The following is a 26,149-nucleotide window of genomic DNA, read 5'->3' on the forward strand; positions in this document are numbered from 1 at the left end:
CCACCACGTAAGAAAGCTGGTCTAGCTTATTGGAGGATGAGAGCCCATGTGGAGAAGCACAAGTGTACCTTAGTACACAGCACTAACTGTAAAATATGTGAGGGAGGCCATCTTGGACCTTCCAGTCATAGCTACACCTCCATAAATGAGCCCAGGTGAAACCTGAACTGGAACTTCCCAGAATCATGAGAAATCCTAATTGGTTTTATTTTCAGCCAGTAAGTTTTGAGGTGATTGTTAGCCAGTAATAGTTAAATGATCCATGGCCTGAGAAGTCGGAAGGGAACCAGAGGAAAGTGAAATCAATGAAGTCACATGACGATAAAGTCTGACAGACGAGATAAAAGCAAAGTTGAAGAAGCAAACAAAGGATAATGTAAGGGAAGAGAGGTATCTGTTGGGTTTAATAATTCAACTCCTGTCTAATTTGACTGAAAGGTGTCCTTTCCATCCATAGTGGCTTTTACTGACCCACCTTTGAATAAGGTGACTGCCGTGAGGTTTTTAAGGCACCTGGCTACCTATGGTAAAGTGAAAGGGCTGTTTTTTTTTTTCTTATATTTGCCATTAGAGGTAATAGCTAACACTCTGTGGGAAATTTATATCACATCTCATGAAGTGGTAAGTAAACTAGGCTTATTTAAATGTCATCAGAGTCTTGTGGTGATTCTCCCTTTGAAAAAGAAAATTCTTTATAAAACCCTACTCTTCGCCAAGAAATTTCTATGCAAAAGAACACTGGCTCAATCCAGATGGTTTCCTTACAAACAAAAAATAATTTTTACTAACAATATATCAAAATACACACACACACACACACACACACACACAACACCACAGATCAGGTTATCTTAGGCTAGTTTTAAGGCCAAAATAAAACTGTGATTACTACAAACCAACAGTAAAGAATAGCCTCTTGCCTTAAATTTTCTAAAAAGCTATAGCAACTTTCTCCTTTACAACAAATTAGAGAACCTCAATGCAATTATAGGAAAAAAACCTCCTATCAACAGTATTAGATTATCCTAATTGTAAAGTGACAGACCTTAGATTTAAGCATAACATCCAACCTAATTATATTTCAAACACATTAAATGGCATAGCATTCTCCAGGAAAGCAACTTCTTAGTTGACTTACTGCTTAAATTATAGAAAAACAATTCAGTTATAGGACATATTCTTGCATTTAAAAGATCAGCTTTTCCATGTAATGGCTGTATAATTTGTGTTAGAAAGTAGATGCCAGTTCTACAGAGTGATCATGCTTTTGCAACTGTGTTCTTATCTAGCACTACAGACGTTTGAAGTGACCTGAACTCAGCGTTTTGGCCAAAATTTTAGAAGTCAATCTTATTTAGGTTAGCTTCCATTCTAAATTTATACAAATTTTAACTTGTTTTCATAACTCCTCCCCTTTGTTTATTATGATGTTCTTGTCCATCATTGATAAATAATTATGACAAAATATAGCACAAAAGTTATTCTCCTGGTAGAAAGAACCAAAAATATTTATGAACACCCTCTTCAAGTTCTTAAAAAGGTATTCTAACATTTTCAAATATGAAACAATCTCAATGTGTGCTGCTTGATTGTTTTCAGATTTTTCAGCCTTCTGAAGTTCCATTAAAACTCAAGTAGGGGGGCGCCTGGGTGGCGCAGTCGGTTAAGCGTCCAACTTCAGCCAGGTCACGATCTCACGGTCCGTGAGTTCGAGCCCTGCGTCAGGCTCTGGGCTGATGGCTCGGAGCCTGCTTCGGATTCTGTGTCTCCCTCTCTCTCTGCCCCTCCCCCGTTCACGCTCTGTCTCTCTCTGTCGCAAAAAAAAAAAAAAAAAAAAAAAAAAAAAAAAAAAAAACCTCAAGTAGAATTACTTGCATTTCACTGGGAAATTCAACAACCTCTTAAGAGACTGTGAATCCTCCCTCTCATTATTTTTCTGTTAGAATTTTCATGGGGCTAATACTTCTCTTAAAACTTTTGGTTCCAAATTCTGCCTCCTCTGTCTCAAAATTTATCAGTCATTCCTAGGGTGATCATACCACTTGCTCTACAAAGCAGGACACTTATTAGAACAAAGGGGTGGCATTAATAATGACCTCAAGAGCGGCGCCTGGGTGGCTCAGTCGGTTAAGAATCCTACTCTTGATTTCAGCTCACATCATGATCTCACAGTTCCTGGGATTGAGCCCTGGGTCAGAGTCTGTGCTGACAGCATGGGGCCTGCTTGGGATTCTTTCTCTCTCTCTCTCTCTCTCTCTCTCTCTCTCTCTCTCTCTGCCCCTCCCCAGTTGTTCTCACTCACCTGTGCACTCTCTCTCTCTCAAAATAAACCTAAAAAAAATTAATGACCTTAAGAAAATGGTACTGTCCTGAACAAACCAATAAGATGGAATTACCTATTTCATGCCAAAGGGTATTTCTAGTTAGCTGTGGCCATCCTCAAGCTTTTTCTTCCTTGAGATCCTTACTCTCATTTCTTCCAGACCCTTCTCACATCCTTTTTTTTTTTATAACCCCCAAACTCTATGCCTCTCTCTCCATTCTGCCACAGGTAGCTTAAAAATTCTATTTTATTTTGCAGAACTCAACTCTTATCATTAAGGCAATGTAAAGAGTACTGCCCATTTGTCAACCAAAAAGGTTCCATCAAATCATTTCCCTAAACTGGAAAACCTGTATCCTTTGGGGCCTTCCTTCTCTAGTGTAAAAGACACAATTACCAGGTGTTAGGTTTTAGTACATACAACATGTACAACCCTTCCCACTTTAATTCATTCTCTTCCTCAACAATATTGTTGCACAGCTTGGAACTCCTACGATCTCTTTTACTGGACCTTTGCTCCCATCTCTCACAATTCTGCTGCTAATATCTCATTCCTGACTTTCAGTTGAATGATCTTGGGCACTAGCACTGTCTGGCTCATACAGAGAGCTAGAAGGTTCTGGGACCCACCTTCCTCCATCCTCTAGCAGTTGTGAGCCAACAGTTGAGTGGTGTGAGTATTAAAAGCCCCACTTTTTTCCCCCTAAAGCCACAACCTTTGGGGTTTAAACTCCAGAGTATCTCCCCTAATCAAACTGAGTCTCTAGCTTTGTTGTTTTCCTGTGCAGAAGAGTTAACATAGCAGGCCCAACAGTGTTATCCTAAGATGGCCTTATTCACTAGGTTGACCCTTGGCTTATATCTGAGAACTTCAATTTCTGGAGGTCTCCATTATTTTCTAAATGAGAAGTGTTGATCAATGTACTTAAAGTATTTGCACAATGTGGTTTGGTTTGAACATGTGCTTTCCTTTTGGAGTATGGATGACTCCAGAGGATGACTATATGGCTGGTTCCTGACGTAAACTCTGAATACCTACGTAGGCTCAGAAGAGGTTACCTGAACACAGTGCTTCACAAGTGCTGACACAACGCATTGGTAAAAAAATTACGCACATCCTGTTTGACTCCATGGGGAGAGGAATCTTGGAAGCCTATGCCTGGTTTCTTCCAGACTTTTGCCCCATATGCCTATTCTCTTCACAGTTTTTGCTTTGTATTCTGTCACTGTAATAGATCAAAGCTGTGGGTATGTCTCTGTGTTGAGTTATGTGAGTCCCTTTAGTGGGAGAAGTCTTGGGAACCCAAGACACATTACCTCTTCTCTATTTTGCTTCTTTATTCCCTCTCCTCTCACTGGTTTCTCCTGGGAGCACATCCTTAATAAACTGTGTGCATCAAATTCCTTGACCTGGCTTATGCTCCGAGGAGGATTTATGAATACTTTTAATTAGTCAAAATATTAGTCTCAACTATAACCTTTATAACTTTTCTCTCTATTCTTGGATTGCTCTGCTCCCCATCCTTTAACTCCTCATCCTACATACCTCTGTCGCTCTTCAGATTGTTATTCTTTAAAAAAAATGTTTATTCATTTTGAGAAAGAGACAGTGTGTGCACATGCGCATGTGACAGTGTGCGAGCAGGGGAGGGGCAGAGAGAGAGTCCAAGACAGGCTCCATGCTGTCAGCACAAAGCCCGATGGGGGCTCAATCCCACAAACAGTAAGATCATCACCTGAACTGAAATCAAGAGTTGGACACCTAACCAAATGAGCCCACCCAGGTGCCCCCCTTTTCTTACTTTAGAGAGAGAATGCATGTGCAAGTAGGGAAAAGGGACAGAGGGAGACAGAGAGAATCTTAAGCAGACTCCACACTCAACATGGAGTATGGAGTATGGAGCCCGATGTGGGGATGGATCCCATGTCTCTGGGATCATGACCTGAGCCAAAATCCGGAGTCAGCACTCAACTGACTGAGCCACCCAGGTGTCCTCAGACTTTTATTCATAATAAACATATATTTGGAAAAATTAATTCAATGTTTATACAATTTATAAACTGGACACAGATTGTACTTCATGGTTTAAAATAAAATAGAGCAGTACCTCACACCATCTCTCCCAACACCGAGTCTTGCCTTCCAGAGGTCAGAATTTTCAATATTTTCTAGATATTTATTCCTGCATTTACCTCAAGATATTGAAATGATAACCCTTACATTAGTCTTACTACTGAATACATTGGAAAAAAGAAGTATGACATAAAGTACTCGGGAAATAAGTAGTATGCAAGCATCCCTTTCCTCTACTCATATTTGGATGCATATCTTGTTCCAGAAGAAAGAAAAATTTCAGAAAGAGTAAGCAGTCACATGACAAGCCAGCCCTCTGGACATTAATATCATCGTTTCCCATCTTTGACAGTAGGTTCCTTTGGCATTTCTGATGATACGCAAAAGTGTTCCAAAAGATGTAGAAAAACTTAACTATAAAGGCTTTCTTTGAAACTAATCTCAACATATTCTTTTTTTTTTTAATTTTTTTTCAACGTTTATTTATTTTTGGGACAGAGAGAGACAGAGCATGAACGGGGGAGGGGCAGAGAGAGAGGGAGACACAGAATCGGAAACAGGCTCCAGGCTCCGAGCCATCAGCCCAGAGCCTGACGCGGGGCTCGAACTCACGGGCCATGAGATGGTGACCTGGCTGAAGTCGGACGCTTAAACGACTGCGCCACCCAGGCGCCCCAATCTCAACATATTCTTAATCACAGGTCTTTTTTTTAGCATTATCCGAATCCATTCAGTTTGCTTTGGTGCTTTGGTGCTGTGCTGGGGTAACAGATTTGGGTGTTAGGCTCCACCAAAACAATCCCTTTCTCATTTTACTGCATTGGTTCATAAACTTCATTGCACATCAGAATGATCTAGGGAGCTTCATAAAAAAGCAGCTTTCTTTCTAAAAATAAGGGGCAGGATGCACCTAGGTGGCTCAGTCACTTGAGCATCTGATTCTTGATTTTGGCTCAGGTTATGATCCCAGGGTCATGAAATGAAGCCCCATTTCAGGCTCACTGAGCGTGGAGCTTTCTTAAAATTCTTTCTCTTTCTCTCCCTTTCTGTCTCTCCCTCTCCCCCGCCCCCCCCCCCCCCCCCCCCCCCCCCCCCCCCCCCCCCCCCCCCCCCCACCCTTGACCTCACCTCTCTACCCCATTTGTGTGGTCTCTCTCTATAAAATAAAAAAAATGCAGCTTTCTGGCATTTGCCTCCACAGACTGAAATTCATTGGGTCTGTAGAGAAGACGACTTACAAATCTGATTTTATAGTATACTTAACGGGATTCTGGTACTGGGGGATCTAGAACACTCTGAAAAAAATCGATCTAGAATTTCAAAGAGTAAACTAAAAAAATATTTGAATAAAATGAATAAATACATATGTCCATATATCTTATATCCACTTATAAAGACTGGTAAATATCTAATATAATTGATGTAGTACTACCATTTGTATATGAGGCATTTGTTGGCAGATGTTCTTAATAACCCAATAGGTTTTAACTATAATGGCATGATATAATGGTATGTTCTAGTCAAGTTTTGGATAGATGGAAAACATTTGTTGTTAATGACATTTAAACTCAGTTGGTTTTTTTTTTTTAATTTTTTTTTCAACGTTTATTTATTTTTTGGGGGACAGAGAGAGACAGAGCATGAACGGGGGAGGGGCAGAGAGAGAGGGAATCACAGAATCGGAAACAGGCTCCAGGCTCCGAGCCATCAGCCCAGAGCCTGACGCGGGGCTCGAACTCACGGACCGCGAGATCGTGACCTGGCTGAAGTCGGACGCTTAACCGACTGCGCCACCCAGGCGTCCCAAACTCAGTTGGTTTTAATAAATAAAGTAGAGTGATTAAAGGTTATTTATATAATAATTACATTTTCATTTATTTACCTTTTGACAGGCTTTACCCAATGGAAGAGGAAGAAGTTGAGCCAGAGGCATACTGCTTCAAGAATAGCATAATATACTTTTAGGGCCTTGGCTGGTCACTGCTTTTTCAACTGTACCCTTAGGAGCTATGTAATGATGAATTCTATTGATTTACTTCCACAAAAATATTGGTTTTTGGTTTCATGAAAATCTGAGTCAAGTATGAATGTGAGTCATAAATGTCAATGTCACTAGTTATATATTAACTGTTAATGATGCGGAGAAGAATAAGAAATGTAGCATAGGAGTTGTAGGCATTTTGAAACTGTTGAGATTCACTGCTTTACAAAGCAATGCCAATAACAAAATACAAACTGTGGCTTTGAAATTCTGATATCTGAAATAGAGCACATAGTAAAGAAATATGGATGGCACTACTTTTTTTTTTTCTCTAGAGGGGAGGGGTATGTAGAAACAATATTGGCTTTACAGTCTCCTTAAGTAATTAATATGACAATGGATCTTCTTATACAAAAATAATGGAGAAATATTCCATGCTCATGGGTTGGAAGAACAAAATTTTTAAAATGTCTGTATTACCCAAACCAATCTACACATTCACTGCAATCCGTATCAAAATAGCACCAGCATTCTTCACAGAACTAGAGCAAACAATCCTAAAATTTGTATGGCACCACAAAGACCCCAAAAATCCAAAGTAATCCTGAAAAAGAAGACCAAGGCTGGGGGAATCACAGTTCCAGACTTCAGGCTGTATTACAGGCTGTAATCATCAAGACAGTATGGTACTGGCACAAAAACAGACACAATGATCAATGGAACAGAACAGAGAAACCAGACATGGACCCAAAAATGTATGGCCAACTAATCTTTGACAAAGCAGGAAAGAATATCCAATGGAAAAAAGTCTCTTTGGCAAATGGTGTTGGGAAAACTGGACAGAGACATGCAGAAGAATGAACCTGGACGGCTTTCTTACACCCTATGCAAAAATAAACTGAAAATGAATGAAAGACCTAAACATAACACAGAAGTCATCAAAATCCTAGAGAGGAAAACAGACAACAACCTCTTTGACCTTGGCCAGAGCAACTTCTTACTTGACAAGTTTCTGGAGGCAAGGGAAATAAAAGCAAAAATGAACTAGTGGGAGCTCACCAAGATAAAAAGCTTCAGAAGGAAACAATCACCAAAACTAAAAGGCAACCAACAGAATGGGAGGAGATATTTGTAAATGACATAGCAGATAAAGGGTTAGTATCCAACATCTATACAGAAATTATTGAACTCAACACCCAAAAACAAATAATCCAGTGAAGAAATGGGCAAAAGACATGAATAGCTAATTTTCTGAAGAAGACATCCAGATGGCTAACAGACACATTAAAAAATTGCTCATCACTCATCATCAGGGAAATAGAAAACAAAACCACAATGAAATACTACCTCACGCCTGTGAGAATGGCTAAAATTAACTCAGGGAATGAAAGATGTTGGTGAGGATGTGGGGAAAGAGGCAAACTTTTGTACTGGTGGTGGGAATGTGAACTCGTGCAGCCACTCTGGAAAACGGTATGGAGATTCCTCAAAAAATTAAAAATAGAACTACCCTAAGACTCAGCAATTGCACTACTAAGTGTCTATCCTAAGAATATAGGAGTGCTGTTTCATAGGCACACTTGCACCCCAATGTTTCTAGCACTGCTATCGACAATAGCCAAAGTATGGAAAGAGCCCAAGTGTCCATCGATGGATGAATGGATAAAGAAGATACGGTATATATACATAATGGAGTATTACTCAGTGATCCAAAGAATGAACTCCTGCCATTTGCAACAATGTGGATGGAACTACAGTGTATTTAGGCTAAGCAAAATAAATTGGTCAAAGACAAATATCATATGACTTCACTCATATGTGGAATTTAAGAAACAACAGATGAACATAAGGGAAGGGAAGTAAAATAATATGAAAACAGGGAGAGAGACAAAACATAAGAGACTCTTACATACAGAAAACAAAGTGAGGGTTGCTGGAAGGGTTTTGGGTGGGGGGATGGGCTAAGTGGGCAAGGGGCATTAAGGAGGATGCTTGTTGGGATGAGCACTGGGTGTTATACGTAAGTGATGAACCACTAAATTCTATTCCTGAAATCATTATTACACTATATGTTAACTTGGAGGTAAATTTTAAAAAAAAATTTTTTTAAAGTGAGGACAAAAAAAAAAAAAGACAACGGATCTTCTTCTTTTCCACTTTCAGCCTAACAGTCTTGTTCTTTTCTATCTCTAACCAACCAATCTGTTGTACCAACCAAGACTACCAAAAGTACTCTTGCCACACCAAATTTATACCTTTAAATAAAACATGCAAATTTCACAAAACCTGAAATAGGGCAGATTTTGCTTTTTCTTAAAGGCCCAACAAACTCTAGGATTTCTCTCCCTTCCAACCCCAAATCTCACCATCAGACCTTTTGAATAGTTCCTGTATTTGTGCTGAGAGATTGGGAATTGCTTTTCTGATGATCTTTAAATTATGAGTGGCAATTTTTTTTCTATTACACATCAAGTGTTTATCTTTTTCTGTAAAATCTGTCTTCTGAGTTCTCTTTCATCTCCTATTTCTGCTTACGCCCTCTGTTAGAGAATCTATGTAAAATTCCTCCTGAGTGCTCTGAAAAACCCTCCCCAATTCTGCTCCTTGGAAGACAACTGGAAAGATGAACAATAATCAGCAGCAAACCCTGACTTTTGGAAGCCTGGACAAAGAATATTCCAGGGCAAAAAAAATGGAGCCTTTCAATGCTTTGAGGTCATTAACAAAGTTGTGAAATTTGCGAGGAACGTGGGAGAAAAAAGGTCTTTTTATTATTTGCTAACATTCACAGGCTCTAATTCTTCATTTCCCTAGTTGAGCTTTAACTTAATTATAAAACAAAATCTATAGCCGCAGCCAGGCCTAGAGGTAGAGTCTGTACAACTAATCAACTTTAATTCCCTGGGTTCGATTTAATTACAAAACAACATTTGGTGCAGCTGCTAAACACTTACCAGGTGACCACATGATAATACTGGAGGAGTATTTACAAGTCTCCAGCTTTTGCTCTATTCTATCAGCACAATTAGGTTTCAGCAATATATAAATTTGAGCAGCCTGTAGGGCTTATAATAATAAAGAATTTTCTTGTACTAGTTGAGCCAGTTAAAATACTAAGTTGCACCATGACCAATTCATGTCAGCAAGTAAACTTGAATGATGAAACAGATGTCCTGATAAAGGACAGTAATAACAGATTGAATGTCAATAGTATGTTTTTTTTCTTAATTGATTTTTTTGGGGGGAGACAGGAAAAGTGAAATCAGCATATGTATACTGTGAGCTACCAATGTGCTTTTTGGGTTATAATGTACATTACTTTTATTCAATATAACTAGACATACATAACTCATTCTTCTGCTTGTTTTTTAGTGTTCCATAAGACAATTTAGGGGGTTATTACTTGTGCTACAAAATATTTTTTTACCTGACAAAATTAAAATTAATCACTGATATGTTTAAAATAGCCAGTTCCTCCAGTATATTTAAAATATACTGAATTCATACAAACATCCAGGAAGATCAATGCATTAAGTAAGATCTGATTTTTCATTTGATAATATTTAGACAGAAGTGCCATGCACAATTAACTTTTTATTTTAATGTTTTTGTCATCTTTGTTCACTCAAATACACCTTTTACAATGTGTGGGATCACAGTTCCTCCCAAGGTGTATAGGGGGATAAGAAAAAATATTTGAATTTAGGCAAAAAAATAAGCAGTATCAGTAAGGGAGTTACCAGTGATAACTGATATGACCCATACTGTTTTTACAGCAACTCAGAAAGAAGATAATACAGATTGCCATCTAATCCAAATAAACATCTGAAGTTGTGGGTAAGTGCAACAGAACGCATTTCTTTTGCTTCTTCTCCCCATTAGATGTCAATCTCCTTTTCTTTGCCTTTAGAGTGGAACTGGGTAAAAGCTAAAGATAGGATGTATCATAGGTAATTATATCTATGAAAGGCAGAAAATCTAGAAAAAAGCAGAATGCATAAGATGCATCATAAAATTTCTGTAGCAATAATCCCCTTCCTCTGCCTTCAACCTCAAGTGCTGGTTTGAATTTTACCTAAGGCTGTCCCACATGACCATGCTGGACCCTGGACAAAGACAACACTATGCGTTTCAAAGTCGAAAGGCTAATTTCTCAGTACTAGCAGTGTCTGTCACTGTCTTACCCCAGAGAGTATCTTTCTCTACTGAACAGTGACTGAGTCACAGGAGGAAACAATTCTGCTTGCTGGAAGAAAATAGGATGGAAGGAATTATGATGCTTACCAGATGTTCCACTGCCCCTGAGGGGGTACCAGAATGTTTCCGCATGTGCTGTAAACAGCATAAACTGTCAGATCATGGGGCCCTGGGGCTTGGTGCTCATGCTGCTCTGATGTGCAGAGTCACAGCACTCGAGAGTTGGAGGGACCCTTAGAGACGATTTTAGTCAAAGGTTTTCAACTATGGCGCAAGGAGTTCTAGGTTTCCTCAGTGTGGCTCAGAGATTACTGAAGATTAAGGGGGTCTCCCCAGAACAGTAGCAGTGTTCATGGAGAGAATGTAAAAATCTTGTATGAGGATAACAACAAGACAGGATATTTTATCAAACAAAAAATCAGGTATGAAAGTCTACGGTAATTCCTGTACTTTGAGAAAGGAAACTTGTGGAAAATCACCATCCCAGTCACTCTATGACATTCCTAGAGGTGAAGTCCCCAGAAACCAGGGGTTGTTTCCAGAAATCTAGGTTGCAAAAGGCCATGTTGTTCGGGAGTCTGGAAATTAAATTATTCCCCTAAGATTCAACATCAAGGCAGGAAATAAAGGCTTCTCGACTCAAGTCAACCAATTCTTATAATCCTTTATGTACATATCTATGGCGAATAAAAAAATACCACTTAGAAAAAGTTACCTTTCTATGCTTTAAAAAAAATTTTAATGTTTACTTATTTTTGAGAGAGAGAGAGAGCGAGAGAGAGAGAGAGAGCGAGCATGAGCGAGCAAGCAGGAGGACACAAGCAAGCGAGCACGAGCAGGGGAGGGATAGAGAGGAAGAGGGAGCCACAGATCCTAAGCAGGCTCCAGGCTCTGAGCTATCAGCACACAGCCTGGCCTGGGCTGGAATTCACAAACCCTGAGATCATGACCTGAGCCAAAGTCAGACACTTAACCAACGGAGCCACCCAGGTGCCCCTGTTTTTAAATGGCAATTTAATACTTTATTGCCTTGATGAAGATATAATTCTTATTCTGTTACTGGCTTCCAAATTCAAAAAATACCGTGATTGTTCAAAGAACCTCCTCATTGCCACCATTAGAGACACAGAGAGAGAGAGGGAGAGACCGAGAGAGAGGGAGAGAGAGAGAGAGAGAGATTAACTGAGAGACTGAGAAAAAGGGGAGAAAGAAAAGACAAGGAAAGGAAAGGAAAAGAAGGAAGGAAGTAAGGAAGAAGGCTGGAAGGAAACAAAGAGGAGAAGGGAGAGAGAGAAGGGAAGATGGGAGGGAGGGGAAGAAACAAAGAAGAAACAGCTATTTCTGTGTTTGTAAATAGAGACCAATATAATAAAGGGGTGTGAGATTTTAACATAAAGTAAGGCATAATCTCCAGGGTTAAAGAGACATTTGTAAAAGCAGGGTAGATACATACACCTGCCTGACTCACCGTCACTGTTGATGCACACAACCTCCTGAACCTGAGTGCCTGGGCCACACTCCTTTCCATTGTCTGGTTCACAGTCTCCGAGCCTCACTGCTTTCCATTCATAGCAGGATGGCTCTTCACAGGGAATGGCTTCCAGTAAGTGAGGGCAGTTCCCAGTGCCCCCAGAGCCTCCAGTGGGCTCATTGGTAATCCGCCGCTTCCTCAGTTTGAAACCTGAATTGTTGGGGAAGGAAGATATTTATTGTTTCTGTCATGGTTGAATATTTCAGAAGGCTGAACGAAAACTTGAGTGAAAGCTTGATGAGGGTAGAAGGTAGAAGTCAGATCTGCTTTAATCACTAGTGCTTCCTCAAACTCTAGCTTAATGTGAGCTCTTTAATCATTTATTAAATGAATAAATAAATTAACAGAAGGGCCAAAGAGGGAAAGCAAGTAAAGCCATATAACTGCCATCTCCTTCATAGGACGGGAGAGAGGTAGAGAGGCAGAAGCAGAGAGAGACAGACAGACACAAAGATAGAGAAAACACACATACACATACACAGAATGAATTTGTTTTTTTTTTTTTGGAAAGTCTATAGTTATAAAATATTCAAAGAAACAATGAAATCTCAAGGTATTTGGAAGTATTCATGACTAACGTGCTATTACTTTGAATTCTTCAACACTATTGCATAATTAAATCTAAAAAGATACCTCTGAGAAGTTGGATGGTTCCAGATAAATTGTCTCTTTGAGCCTTAGTTGATTTTAGATGCTCTGGAAATATGAACTAGTGATATAAAGCAACTGGGCTCTAAGGAGAAGTCTTCAGAATTGTGCCCTGTGCTTTAACAGTACCTAACTGTAGTCCTTCTGGACAGTGCATAACAAAATTAATGTCTGTTTATTGCCATGTAAACATATTAAAATCACTAGCAAAATTAATAAGTCTGTTTATTACTATGTGAACATATTAGAATCACTGGAAGACTGTCTTTGAAAGGAAATAAGAAAATGTTTTCCATTACTAGATCATGTGAAAATTACCCCATCGTGTCCGCCATATAAGAAACCACTGCATTTATTCTAATCCTCATAAATACGTGATTTGCCTCATAAAAGAAATAGAGTTTTTTTTCTTTACCTTCAAAGTAATACGGAGTTCTGTCTATTGAGAACTAGCTATGGATCAGGCATTGAAGTAAGTGCTTTATGTTTATTATCCCATCGATTCTTTAAAGAAAACATGGGTAGCAGATATTACATCCTTTTACAGATAAGTGGACAAAGATTTAGATAATTAACTTCAGTTTTAATGTTCTGGTACCAACATCAGAGTAGGTTTATTCATCTTTTTGCAATCAATACGCTTTAGCCATTCTGGAAAATATCACAAATGAATAATCACAAGTAACACAGAGGAGCATTTTAAAATAATTCACATTTGACTCAGCTGATAGAAGTTTTAAGCATGTCATGTTAATAGGACATACCTTTTTTGCCTTGCTGGTCATTACAGTTTTCGTAAGTACAAGGTCCCCAAGCTGACCAAGGTGACACCTCACATTCAATAGGACAGGGAATGTGACACAGCTGTGTAGTATTAGGAACAGGGCCAGTGCATGATTTCAAGTCCACTGGTTTTGAGGCTGTTTGGAGAAAAATACAGAGATCACTTAAGAATTAAACAAATTATTACGGTCAACAAAATGATTTTTCTATGTGTGTGTAAGGAGAAGGACAAGTGCCACCAAGACATTATTCTACTGCTTCTTAGCTGCATACTAGAAAAAAAGGAGAAGGAATGGGGGGAAAAGGCAGTATAGTGTGATCCATGGAAACTGGACTAGACGCCTTGGAGACTCGTTGATCTCCAGCTTTACCACTTATTAGCCATGTGATTAATAATGTCAAGACTAACTTTCCTCATCAGTAAAATAGTCCTTAAGGTTAACTGTATCTCTTAAATTGTATATTTAGATTCTAATTAAGTGGCATCTGCTTTAGAGGACTCAGGAAAGTGGGAGAGGGCCAATGACAATAATATATACAGAAAAAGTTTCCACCGCATGGCTTCTGCTGGATCAGTCTCCTTTCCATTTTGGTCCACAGAGAGCTAACCGGTAGATATAAAAAAGAGCTCATGAAACCAATGTGGTGTTTCCCTCCCCCTCCAGCTAGAGGACTCACCAGATACTTCTCAGAACTTTTACAGTTTATATTATCTACCTATGTGATCCAAAACACAGAAGTCTTAAGACAACTAATTTATAACTGACCATGTCTGTTCATAAGTTGACCAATGAACCCTATATATTTTTTGCTTACCCTTGCTTCTCTTCTGTTTTGATGCCTGGAGTTTGGCTATTTTGTATAGGACACATTTGACAGTTAATGTCAAGATGTGTCCATATTCTGGTTAAAAATGACTAAGAAAGAAACATATTTGAAGCTATATGGACAGCAGAAGAAAATCAAGTTTAGCAGTATATAATATATAGCTGTAGTTGCTTTTGTGTTATAAATTTTAAGAAGTAAATGTCTTAGACATTTGCTTTAATAAAAGCTAGTTGCTGCTTATGTCTGATAATTTGGAATGCCAACCCTTTCACAAAGGACTGAAATAAGGGAGGTCTTAGACAATTCTTATTCTCTTTATGTGAAGAACTATCAAATTCCAATCACATGGGTTACATTTAGAAGCTCATAGAAAAATTAAGATATTGTAAGCTATATTATCCTAACTTTTAAATAAATGTAAATATATTTGCTTGTAGTTTAAACTCTAAGGCTAACTGTAGGCATTGTACATTCCTCAACTTTCTGCAAGCACAAACACACATGATCATAAATGCTACCTGAAGGCCATTATAGTAACTCTTCTTTCTAAAGTAGTTTTTCAGTTCTGAAAATTACTCATAGATTTTTTCTTTTTCCTCCTAAGAGTGCCACCTCTCTCTCCTCCCTCCTCTCACTCCTCCCGGACGCCACCCACTTGAGTGAAAATAAATGATTGGGGTACTCCTAATTTGCTTAATATGGAGCACAATGAACATTCTCACTGAAGTTTATCAGAACCATTGCTACTATGTATCGTAACATCAGCCAAAGCCAAAAATGATTACTTTTATTGCTTTCCAACAGTGAAAGTACCAGGCATGTTAATGACAGAAAATACAGAAATAAATGCTTCACTTCTTTGAACATAAAAAAAAAAAACTTGACATCAATGATACATATTTCACATAAAATGAAAAAAAAATTTAATATCCTCACAGGCATAAGACTTAATTTTATGTGTCAACTTGTCTGGAGAAAGGGATGCCCACAGAGTTGAAAAAACATTGTTTCTAGGTGTATCTATGAGGATGTTTGTGGAAGAGATTAGCATTTGAATCAGTAGACCCAGTGAAGAAGACAGCCCTAACTGATGTGGGTGGAGCATTATTCAAACCATTGAAAGCCCAATAGAACAAAAAGGTGGACAACGGTGAAATCACTTTCTTTCTTTCTCAGCTGTGGAATGCATCTTCCCCTGCTCCTGGACATCAGAGTTACTGGTTCTGGAAAATGAGGAATTATACCAGTGACCTCATTCCCATAATTGTGGAAGCCATTTCCTATAATAAATCTCCTCATATATCTATACATATATCTTATTGGTCTGTTTCTCTAGAGAACCTTGACTAATACAAGGCTACAGTATGTACAAAAACTCCTGTAACTGCAAATTAACATAAGCAATTTCTTCAGGTGTGGAATCTTTCAGACTATCATTTAAATTAGCAATTGTGTATATAATTAACTGAAAAGACTCCATTTTTTTTCTTTCAATTGACTAAAAGTAACTTTAGAATTTAGTGTTATGATATTGTTTTGAAAATTATGGTTACTACTATAGAAACCAATTTGACAATAAACTTCATATATTTAAAAAAAAGAAAATTATGGTTATTACAAAGGGAAGTCTACTTTTTTTGCAAAGTCTTCCTTAACTATGCAATTGTGAGGACTATTAGGGCCTAAAGAAGTATATTTTATATATAAGGTTGAACACTTTAGAAGGGAAACAGGTTTTATCAAGAAAACAGTATGAAGCATTGTGTTTCTAATACCTGTTTGTTTTTTGTTTTTTTATTTTAACTTTTGGTGTATTTTGAATGAATCAAATAGAATAATCAGGAATAATAATGTTCTTGGGCTGTTAAAAGAGAAATGTGATGAATACAGGCTTGAGAAAGTATTGCTTAAAGCAACATAGTCTTCAGACTTATTAAGCTAACCAAATCTATACTGAGATAGAGTTATTGAAAAATAACCTCAATTTTATAGATGTCTTTGTGAATATAAATATTTATACATATATCACACGGTTCACATATAGACGCTTACAGAGAAATTAAGATATTTTAATCCTATATATATTTGTTGTGTATATGATTCTATTCCTTTGGTGATTTTCATCACAGGTTTTTTTGTGTGTGGTAAGTAGAGTACATATTAATGTTAATCAGAGATAAGAGCTAAGCTCCCAAAACTGTAAGTCAATTCTATTTTTGCCCATGAATTATTTGGAATTAATGTGATTCAATAAATGAAGTAAAGGACAGACAGACCCAGGAGAATGTACTGAATTCTAGTTTCATCTGTGAGATATAATTCATATAGCTCTGTATTACATTAATTCGGTGTTTACTGCTCATCCCATATTCTCAAATATTGAAATTTAAATTTCTTAGAATGGTTCAGTCATTACTCTTGTATAATTTTATCACTTAAAATATTGTTTATGCAGTGTAAGTTTCAAAGAACCTTTATTAATTTTTTTTTTAAAAAAGTCTTATTGCTGAGGCACCTGGGTGGCTCAGTCGGTTAAGTATCCGACTTCAGCTCAGGTCATGATCTCACAGTTTGTGAGTTTAAATCCTGCGTCGGGCTCTGTGGTGACAGCTAAGGGCCTGGAGCTTGCTTTGGATTCTGTATCTTCCTCTCTCTCTGCCCCTCCCCTGCTCACACTCTGTCTGTCTGTCTCTCTTTCAAAAATAAACAAACATTAAAAAAAATTTTTAAGTCTTATTGTTGATCTCTTAAAAATAAAGGAGACACTTTATTGTTTTCATATGATTTAAAGGCTATTCAATTATATGTACCTTGTATTCTTCAAGAGGTCATAAAAGAATGTCCAAACTTTTCTGGACTTAATAAAACAAAACAAAAAAAAAATGAGACCAGTACATTTTATAGGTCTGAAACATTTTTGTATTTTTATGTTTAGAGCATTACAATGGAAAAAATATTATAGGAAGTCAATTTAAGATATTTGTTTTCAGCAATGGGCCCAATGAAGCATTCTGAAGATACATCCACTGTATAACCCTTAAGAATAGCAAATATGACTTAAAATATTTTTAAAGTTTTATTTATTTATTTTGAGACAGAGAGTATGAGCAGGGGAGGGGCAGAGAGAATCCCAAGCAGGCTCCAGGCTAAGAGTGTGGAGCCAGACATGGGGCTTGAGCTCACGAACCATGAAATCATGACCTGAGCCAAAATCAAGAGTCAGATGCTTACCCTACTAAGCTACCAGGTATTTGCCTCAGCAAATATGATTTTTAAAACTAAATATTTCAGGGGCACCTGGGTGGCCCATTCGGTTGTGTCCAACTTTGGCTCAGGTCATGATTTCACAGTTTGTGGGTTCGAGCCCTGCATTGGGCTCTGTGCTGAATGCTTGCTCAGAGCCTGTAACCTGCTTCAGATTCTGTGTCTCCTCTCTCCTCCCTTCCTCCACTCATGCTCTGTCTCTCAAAAACTATAAATGTAAAAAAAATTTTTTTTCAGCTAAATATTTCATTCTGAGATAATTACAGATTCACATGACATTGTAACATCACAGAAATCCTATGTATCCTTTGCTAGTTACCAAAATCGTCAGATATTACAAACCTACAGTATCATATCACAACCAGGATATTGACATCGATACAACCAGGAAAACCATGGAGAGATTCCAGTAATGCAGGTATAAGCAAGCCAAGGACTGCCTACAGTCCCTTTGTTTCTACTCTTAGGGAAAAAGTGTATTCAGTCTTTTACTACTAAGTACAATGTTGTCTATATGTTTTCTTTAAAACAATTTTTTTAATGTAGATTTATTTTTGAAAGTGAGAAAGAGAGATAGAGTATGAGCAGGGGAGGAGCAGAGAGAGGGAGACAGAGAATCCAAAGCAGGCTCCAGGCTCTGAACGGTCAGCACAGAGCCCTAAGCGAAGGTTGAACTCATGAGCTGCGAGATCATGACCTGAAGTCGGATACTTAAATGACTGAGCCAACCAGGAACTCCTTGGTTACAGGTTTTGTTGGGTTTTTAAATTTTTTTTTTTTTACATTTATTTATTTTTGATAGAGAGAGAGCACAAGTGGGGTAGGGGCAGAGAGAGGAGACAGAATCTGAAGCAGGCTCCAGGCTCTGAGCTGCCAGCACAGAGCGCAGCGTGGGGCTCGAACTCACAAACCGCAAGATTATGCCCTGAGCCGAAGTTGGACGCTCAACTGACTGAGCCACCCAGGAGCACCGTTACATGTTTTTATAGATCCTTTTTATCAAAATGTGGGTGTTCCATTCTATTTGTACTTTCCTGAGGGTTTTTATTAACAATGTCTGCTAAATTCTGTCAAATGTTTTTTCTCCATTGAGTAATATTTGTGAGTGATTTTTTTTAGCCTGTTAATATGATGAATTATACCAATTCAGTTTTCAATAGTGAACCCGCCTTACCTCTCTGAATAAACTGCACTTAGTTCTAGTCTTTATTTCTTATAATTTATTACTGGATTCTCTCTTCCAGTAATTTGTTAAGGATTTTTCTATCTATATTCATCAGGGATTTTGATCTGTAGTTATCTTCTTATTGTACTTTGACCCCTCTTTTTCTATTTTCTAGATAAATATAATCCATTTTATAATGAGCAAATTATGGTGGGTTGTGTTTTTCTCATTTTGAATTTTTGATCCCTTCCATTTAGTCTACACTGTCAACTTTATGTGTATAAAGTTGTGGTGTTTCCCTTGTTATTCTTTTGCTGGCTGTAAGGTCTATGGTGATATCCCCTGTTAAATTCCTAATATTGATGCTTTTTGTCTTTTCATGTTATCAACCTTGCTGGAAGCTTCCATTTTAATGGTCTGTTCAAAGAATCAGCTATTTGTTTCATTGATTTTTCTTTATTACTTTTGTTTGCAATTTCATTGATCTCTGTTCTTATTTTTATTCTTTCTTTCCCTCTGCTGGCTTTCAACTTTTTTTTCTTTTTCCTTGGTTTTTGAAGTGGGAGCTCAGATAATATTGATTTATGTCTTATCCTCTTTTCTAATGTAAGCATTTACTGTTATGAATTTCTAGCTCAGCACTGCTTTAGCTGTATCACACAGATTTTGATATACTTTCATTTTCATTCAGTTCAAAGTATTTTGATTTTTCCTGAGAATTCCTTTTCCACATATGGGTTAAGTGGGTCATTTATTTTCCAACTGTTTGAAGATTTTACTATTATCTTCCTGTGACAGAATTTTAATTTGATTCTAGTTGTGCTCAGAGAATACATTCTTGTATGATTTAAATGCTTTTAAATTTGTTGAGGTTTTATGACTCAGAATATGGTCTATGTTGGTATGTATTCTGAGACACCTGAAGATGTATTCTGTTCCTATAGGATGGAGTGTTCTATAGATGTCAATGGATTCTGTTGGAAGATGGTGTTATTCAGTTCTCCTAAATGCTTAATGATTTTCTGCCCAGTTTTCTATTAAGTATTGGGATTATGATATTGTCATCCCTGATTTTAATTTTGAATTTGTGTATGGTTTATAGTTCTATCAGTTTTTGGTCACATATTTTGTAGTATATTGTTTAGTGAATACATATTTAGTGTTTGTCTTCTTGGTGGATTGACCTTTTTATCATTATATAATGTCCTTCTATTATTTTTCTTTTTATACCTAATTTATCTAATACTAATATAGCACTCCTGCTTTTCTTTGGATAATATTTTCATGATATATTAATTTCTATCTTTTAATTTTTTTCAGTATTTTTCAATATATGAAAACTATTGTCAAATTGGTTTCCATACAACACCCAGTGCTCAACCCAAAAGGTGCCCTCCTCTATACCCATCACCCACCCTCCCCTCCCTCCCTCCCCCCATCAACCCTCAGTTTGTTCTCAGTTTTTTTTTTATTTTTTTTTTAATTTTTTTTTTCAACATTTATTTATTTTTGGGACAGAGAGAGACAGAGCATGAACGGGGGAGGGGCAGAGAGAGAGGGAGACACAGAATCAGAAACAGGCTCCAGGCTCCGAGCCATCAGCCCAGAGCCTGACACGGGGCTCGAACTCACGGACCGCGAGATCGTGACCTGGCTGAAGTCGGACGCTTAACCGACTGCGCCACCCAGGCGCCCCTGTTCTCAGTTTTTAAGAGTCTCTTATGCTTTGGCTCTCTAACCTCTTTTTTTTTTTCCTTCCCCTCCCCCATGGGTTTCTATTAAGTTTCTCAGGATCCACATAAGAGTGAAACCATATGGTATCTATCTTTCTCTGTATGGCTTATTTCACTTAACATCACACTCTCCAGTTCCATCCACATTGCTATAAAGGGCCATATTTCATTCTTTCTCATTGCCACGTAGTACTCCATTGTGTATATAAACCACAATTTCTTTATCTATTCATCAGTTGACGGACATTTAGGCTCTTTCCATAATTTGGCTATTGTTGAGAGTGCTGCTATAAACACTGGGGTAAAAGTGCCCCTATGCCTCAGTACTCCTGTATCCCTTGGGTAAATTCCTAGCAGTGCTATTGCTGGGTCATAGGGTAGGTCTATTTTTAATTTTTTGAGGAACCTCCACACTGTTTTCCAGAGTGGCTGCACCAATTTGCATTCCCACCAACAGTGCAAGAGGGTTCCCGTTTCTACACATCCTCTCCAGCATCTATAGTCTCCTGATTTGTTCATTTTGGCCACTCTGACTGGCGTGAGGTGATACCTGAGTGTGGTTTTGATTTGTATTTCCCTGATGAGGAGCGACGTTGAGCATCTTTTCATGTGCCTGTTGGCCATCCAGATATCTTCTTTAGAGAAGTGTCTATTCATGTTTTCTGCCCATTTCTTCACTGGGTTATTTGTTTTTCGGGTGTGGAGTTTGGTGAGCTCTTTATCGATTTTGGATACTAGCCCTTTGTCCGATATGTCATTTGCAAATATCTTTTCCCATTCCATTGGTTGCCTTTTACTTTCGTTGGTTGTTTACTTTGCTGTGCAGAAGCTTTTTATCTTCATAAAGCCCCCGCAGGTAATTTTTGCTTTTAATTCCCTTGCCTTTGGGGATGTGTCAAGTAAGAAATTGCTACGGCTGAGTTCAGAGAGGTCTTTTCCTGCTTTCTCCTCTAGGGTTTTGATGGTTTCCTGTCTCACATTCAGGTCCTTTATCCATTTTGAGTTTATTTTTATGAACGGTGCGAGAAAGTGGTCTAGTTTCAATCTTCTTCATGTTGCTGTCCAGTTCTCCCAGCACCATTTGTTAAAGAGACTGTCTTTTTTCCATTGGATGTTTTCTGCTTTGTCAAAGATTAGTTGGCCATACGTTTGTGGGTCTAGTTCTGGGGTTTCTATTCTATTCCATTGGTCTATGTGTCTGTTTTTGTGCCAATACCATGCTGTCTTGATGATGACAGCTTTGTAGTAGAGGCTAAAGTCTGGGATTGTGATGCCTCCTGCTTTGGTCTTCTTCTTCAAAATTACTTTGGCTATTCAGGGCCTTTTGTGGTTCCGTATGAATTTTAGGATTGCTTGTTCTAGCTTCGAGAAGAATGCTGGTGCAATTTTGATTGGGATTGCATTGAGTGTGTAGATAGCTTGGGATAGTATTGACATTTTGACAATATTTATTCTTCCAATCCATGAGCACGGAATGTTTTTCCATTTCTTTATATCTTCTTCAATTTCCTTCATAAGCTTTCTATAGTTTTCAGCATACAGATCTGTTACATCTTTGGTTAGATTTATTCCTAGGTATTTTATGCTTCTTGGTGCAATTGTGAATGGGATCAGTTTCTTTATTTGTCTTTCTGTTGCTTCATTATTAGTGTATAAGAATGCAACTGATTTCTGTACATTGATTTTGTATCCTGCAACTTTGCTAAATTCATGTATCAGTTCTTGCCGACTTTTGGTGGAGTCTATTGGATTTTCCATGTATAATATCATGTCATCTGCAAAAAGTGAAAGCTTAACTTCATCTTTGCCAATTTGTATGCCTTTGATTTCCTTTTGTTGTCTGATTGCTGACACTAGAACTTCCAACACCCTGTTAAACAACAGCGGTGAGAGTGGACATCCCTGTCGTGTTCCTGATCTCAGGGAAAAAGCTTTCAGTTTTTCCCCGTTGAGGATGATGTTAGCTGTGGGCTTTTCATAAATGGCTTTTATGATCTTTAAGTATGTTCCTTCTATCCCGACTTTCTCAAGGGTTTTTATTAAGAAACGTTGCTGAATTTTGTCAAAGGCCTTTTCTGCATCGATTGACAGGATCATATGGTTCTTTTCTTTTATTAATGTGATGTATCACGTTGATTGATTTGCGAATGTTAACCCAGCCCTGCATCCCAGGAATGAATCCCACTTGATCATGGTGAATAATTCTTTTTATATGCTGTTGAATTCTATTTGCTAGTATCTTATTGAGAATTTTTGCATCCATATTCATCAGGGATATTGGCCTGTAGTTCTCTTTTTTTACTGGGTCTCTGTCTGGTTTAGGAATCAAAGTAATACTGGCTTCATAGAATGAGTCTGGAAGTTTTCCTTCCCTTTCAATTTCTTCGAATAGCTTAAGAAGGACAGGTATTATCTCTGCTTTAAACGTCTGGTAGATATCCCCTGGGAAGCCATCTGGTCCTGGACTCTTATTTGTGGGGAGATTTTTGATAACCGATTCAATTTCTTCGCTGGTTATGGGTCTGTTCAAGCTTTCTATTTCCTCCTGATTGAGTTTTGGAAGCATGTGGGTGTTTAGGAATTTGTCCATTTCTTCCAGGTTGTCCAATTTGTTGGCATATAATTTTTCATAGTATTCCCTGATAATTGCTTGTATCTCTGAGGGATTGGTTGTAATCATTCCATTTTCATTCATGATTTTATCTATTTGGGTCATCTCCCTTTTCTTTTTGAGAAGCCTGGCTAGAGCTTTATCAATTTTGTTTATTTTTTCAAAAAACCAACTCTTGGTTTTGTTGATCTCCTCTACAGTTTTTTTTAGATTCTATATTGTTTATTTCTGCTCCGATCTTTATTATTTCTCTTCTTCTGCTGGGTTTAGGCTGCCTTTGCTGTTCTGCTTCTATTTTCTTTAGGTGTGCTGTTAGATTTTGTATTTGGGATTTTTCTTGTTTCTTGAGATAGGCCTGGATTGCAATGTATTTTCCTCTCAGGACTGCCTTCGCTGCATCTCAAAGCGTTTGGATTGTTGTATTTTCATTTTCGTTTGTTTCCATATATTTTTTTAATTTCTTCTCTAATTGCCTGGTTGACCCACTCATTCTTTGGTAGAGTGTTCTTTAACCTCCATGCTTTTAGAAGTTTTCCAGACATTTTCCTGTAGTTCATTTCAAGCTTCATAGCATTGTGGTCTGAAAGTATGCATGGTATGATTTCAATTCTTGTATACTTATGAAGGGCTGTTTTGTGACCCAGTATGTGATCTATCTTGGAGAATGTTCCATGTGCACTCAAGAAGAAAGTATATTTTGTTGCTTTGGGATGCAGAGTTCTAGATATATCTGTCAAGTCCATCTGATCCAATGTATCATTCAGGGCCCTTGTTTCTTTATTGACCGTGTGTCTAGATGATCTATCCATTTCTGTAAGTGGAGTGTTAAAGTCCCCTGCAATGACCACATTCTTCTCAATAAGGTTGCTTATGTTTGTAATTGTTTATATATTTGGGGGCTCTGGTATTCGGCGCATAGACATTTATAATTGTTAGCTCTTCCTGATGGATAGACCCTGTGATTATTATATAATGCCCTTCTTGATCTCTTGTTACAGCCTTTAATTTAAAGTCTAGTTTGTCTGATATAAGTATGGCTACTCCAGCTTTCTTTTGACTTCCAGTGGCATGATAAATAGTTGTCCATCCCCTCACTTTCAATCTGAAGGTGTCCTCAGGTCTAAAATGAGTCTCTTGTAGACAGCAAATAGATGGGTCTTGTTTTTTTTATCCATTCTGATACCCGATGTCTTTTGGTTGGCGCATTTAGTCCATTTACATTCAGTGTTATTATAGAAAGATATGGGTTTAGAGTCATGTGATGTCCGTAGGTTTCATGCTTGTGGCGATGTCTCTGGTACTTTGTCTCACAGGATCCCCCTTAGGATCTCTTGTAGGGCTGGTTTAGTGGTGACGAATTCCTTCAGTTTTTGTTTGGGAAGACCTTTATCTCTCCTTCTATTCTAAATGACAGACTTGCTGGATAAAGGATTCTCGGCTGCATATATTTTCTGTTCATCACATTGAAAATCTCCTTCCATTCCTTTCTGGCCTTCTAAGTTTCAGTAGAGATATTGGTCACGAGTCTTATAGGTCTCCCTTTATATGTTAGAGCATGTTTATCTCTAGCTGCTTTCAGAATTTTCTCTTTATCCTTGTATTTTGCCAGTTTCACTATAATATGTCATGCAAAGATCGATTCAAGTTATGTCTGAAGGGAGTTCTCTGTGCCTCTTGAATTTCAATTCCTTTTTCCTTCCCCGGATCAGGGAAGTTCTCAGCTATTATTTTTCAAGTACACCTTCAGCAGCTTTCTCTCTCGCTTCCTCCTCTGGAATACCAATTATGCGTAGATTATTTCTCTTTAGTGCATCACTTAGTTCTCTAACTTTCCCCTCATACTCCTGGAGTTTTTTATCTCTTTTTCTCAACTTCTTCTTTTTCCATAATTTTATCTTCTAATTCACCTATTCTCTCCTCTGCCTCTTCAATCCGAGCCGTGGTTGTCTCCATTTTATTTTGCAGCTCATTGATAGCATGTTTTAGCTCCTCCTGGCTGTTCCTTAGTCCCTTGATCTCTGTAGCAAGAGATTCTCTGCTGTCCTGTATACTGTTTTCAAGCCCAGTGATTAATTTTATGACTATTATTCTAAATTCACTTTCTGTTATATTGTTTAAATCGTTTTTGATCAGTTCATTAGCTGTCGTTATTTCCTGGACGTTTTTTTTGAGGGGAATTCTTCCGTTTTGTCATTTTGGATAGTCCCTGGAGTGGTGCGGAACTGTGGGGCACTTCCTCTGTGCTGTCTTGAATAACTTGCGTTGGTGGGCAGGGCGCAGTCAGACCTGATGTCTGCCCCCAGCCCACCTCCAGGGCCACTGTCAGATTGGTGTGTGCCTTCTCTTCCCCTCTCCCAGGGGCGGGATTCACTGAGGGGTTGAATGGCCCGTCTGGGCTACTTCCACACTGCCAGGCTTGTGGTGCTGGGGATCTGGTGTATTAGCTGGGGTGGATCAGCACGGTGCACAGGGTTGGGAGGGGCAGGCTCAGCTCGCTTTTCCTTCGGATATCCGCTTCGGGAGGGGCCCTGCAGCACCAGGAGGGAGTCAGACCCGCAGGAGCGATGGATCCGCAGAAGCACAGCATTGGGTGTTTGTGCTGTGCAAGCAAGTTCCTTGGCAGGAACTGGTTCCCTTTGGGATTTTGGCTGGGGGATGGGCGAGGGAGATGGCGCTGGCGAGCGCCTTTGTTCCCTGCCAAGCTGAGTTCTGTCGTCAGGGGCTCAACAGCTCTCCCTCCCGTTGTCTTCCAGCCCTCCTGTTCTCCGAGAAGAGCTGTTAGCTTGTTACCTTCCAGATGTTAAGTCCCGCTTGCTGTCAGAACACACCCCGTCTGGCCCCTCTGCTTTTGCAAGCCAGACTCGGGGGCTCTGTTTGGCCAGCAGGTCGCCCCTCCACCCCGGGTCCCTCCCGCCAGTCCGTGCAGCGCACATCGCCTCTCCGCCCTTTCTACCCTCTTCCGTGGGCCTCTCGTCTGCGCTTGGCTTTGGATACTCTGTTCTGCTAGTCTT

At 38.6% G+C, this 26,149-nt stretch overlaps 1 protein-coding gene across 3 annotated transcripts in view; it reads right to left on the reverse strand.

Annotated features, from left to right (window-relative positions):
- Positions 1-26,149, reverse strand: part of THSD7A (thrombospondin type 1 domain containing 7A) — a 438,927-nt gene that overhangs the window by 167,587 nt on the left and 245,191 nt on the right. For all 3 annotated transcript variants that reach the window (XM_043588979.1, XM_043588977.1, XM_043588978.1), the window contains 2 exons: positions 13,519-13,674; positions 12,044-12,256 (listed from right to left, as the gene is read on the reverse strand). In XM_043588979.1, coding sequence (XP_043444914.1) covers positions 12,044-12,256; positions 13,519-13,674 — 369 coding nt within the window. The remainder of the gene's footprint in view (positions 1-12,043; positions 12,257-13,518; positions 13,675-26,149) is intronic.

The sequence above is a fragment of the Prionailurus bengalensis genome, chromosome A2 (assembly GCF_016509475.1).
Source record: "Prionailurus bengalensis isolate Pbe53 chromosome A2, Fcat_Pben_1.1_paternal_pri, whole genome shotgun sequence".
Taxonomy (NCBI): domain Eukaryota; kingdom Metazoa; phylum Chordata; class Mammalia; order Carnivora; family Felidae; genus Prionailurus; species Prionailurus bengalensis.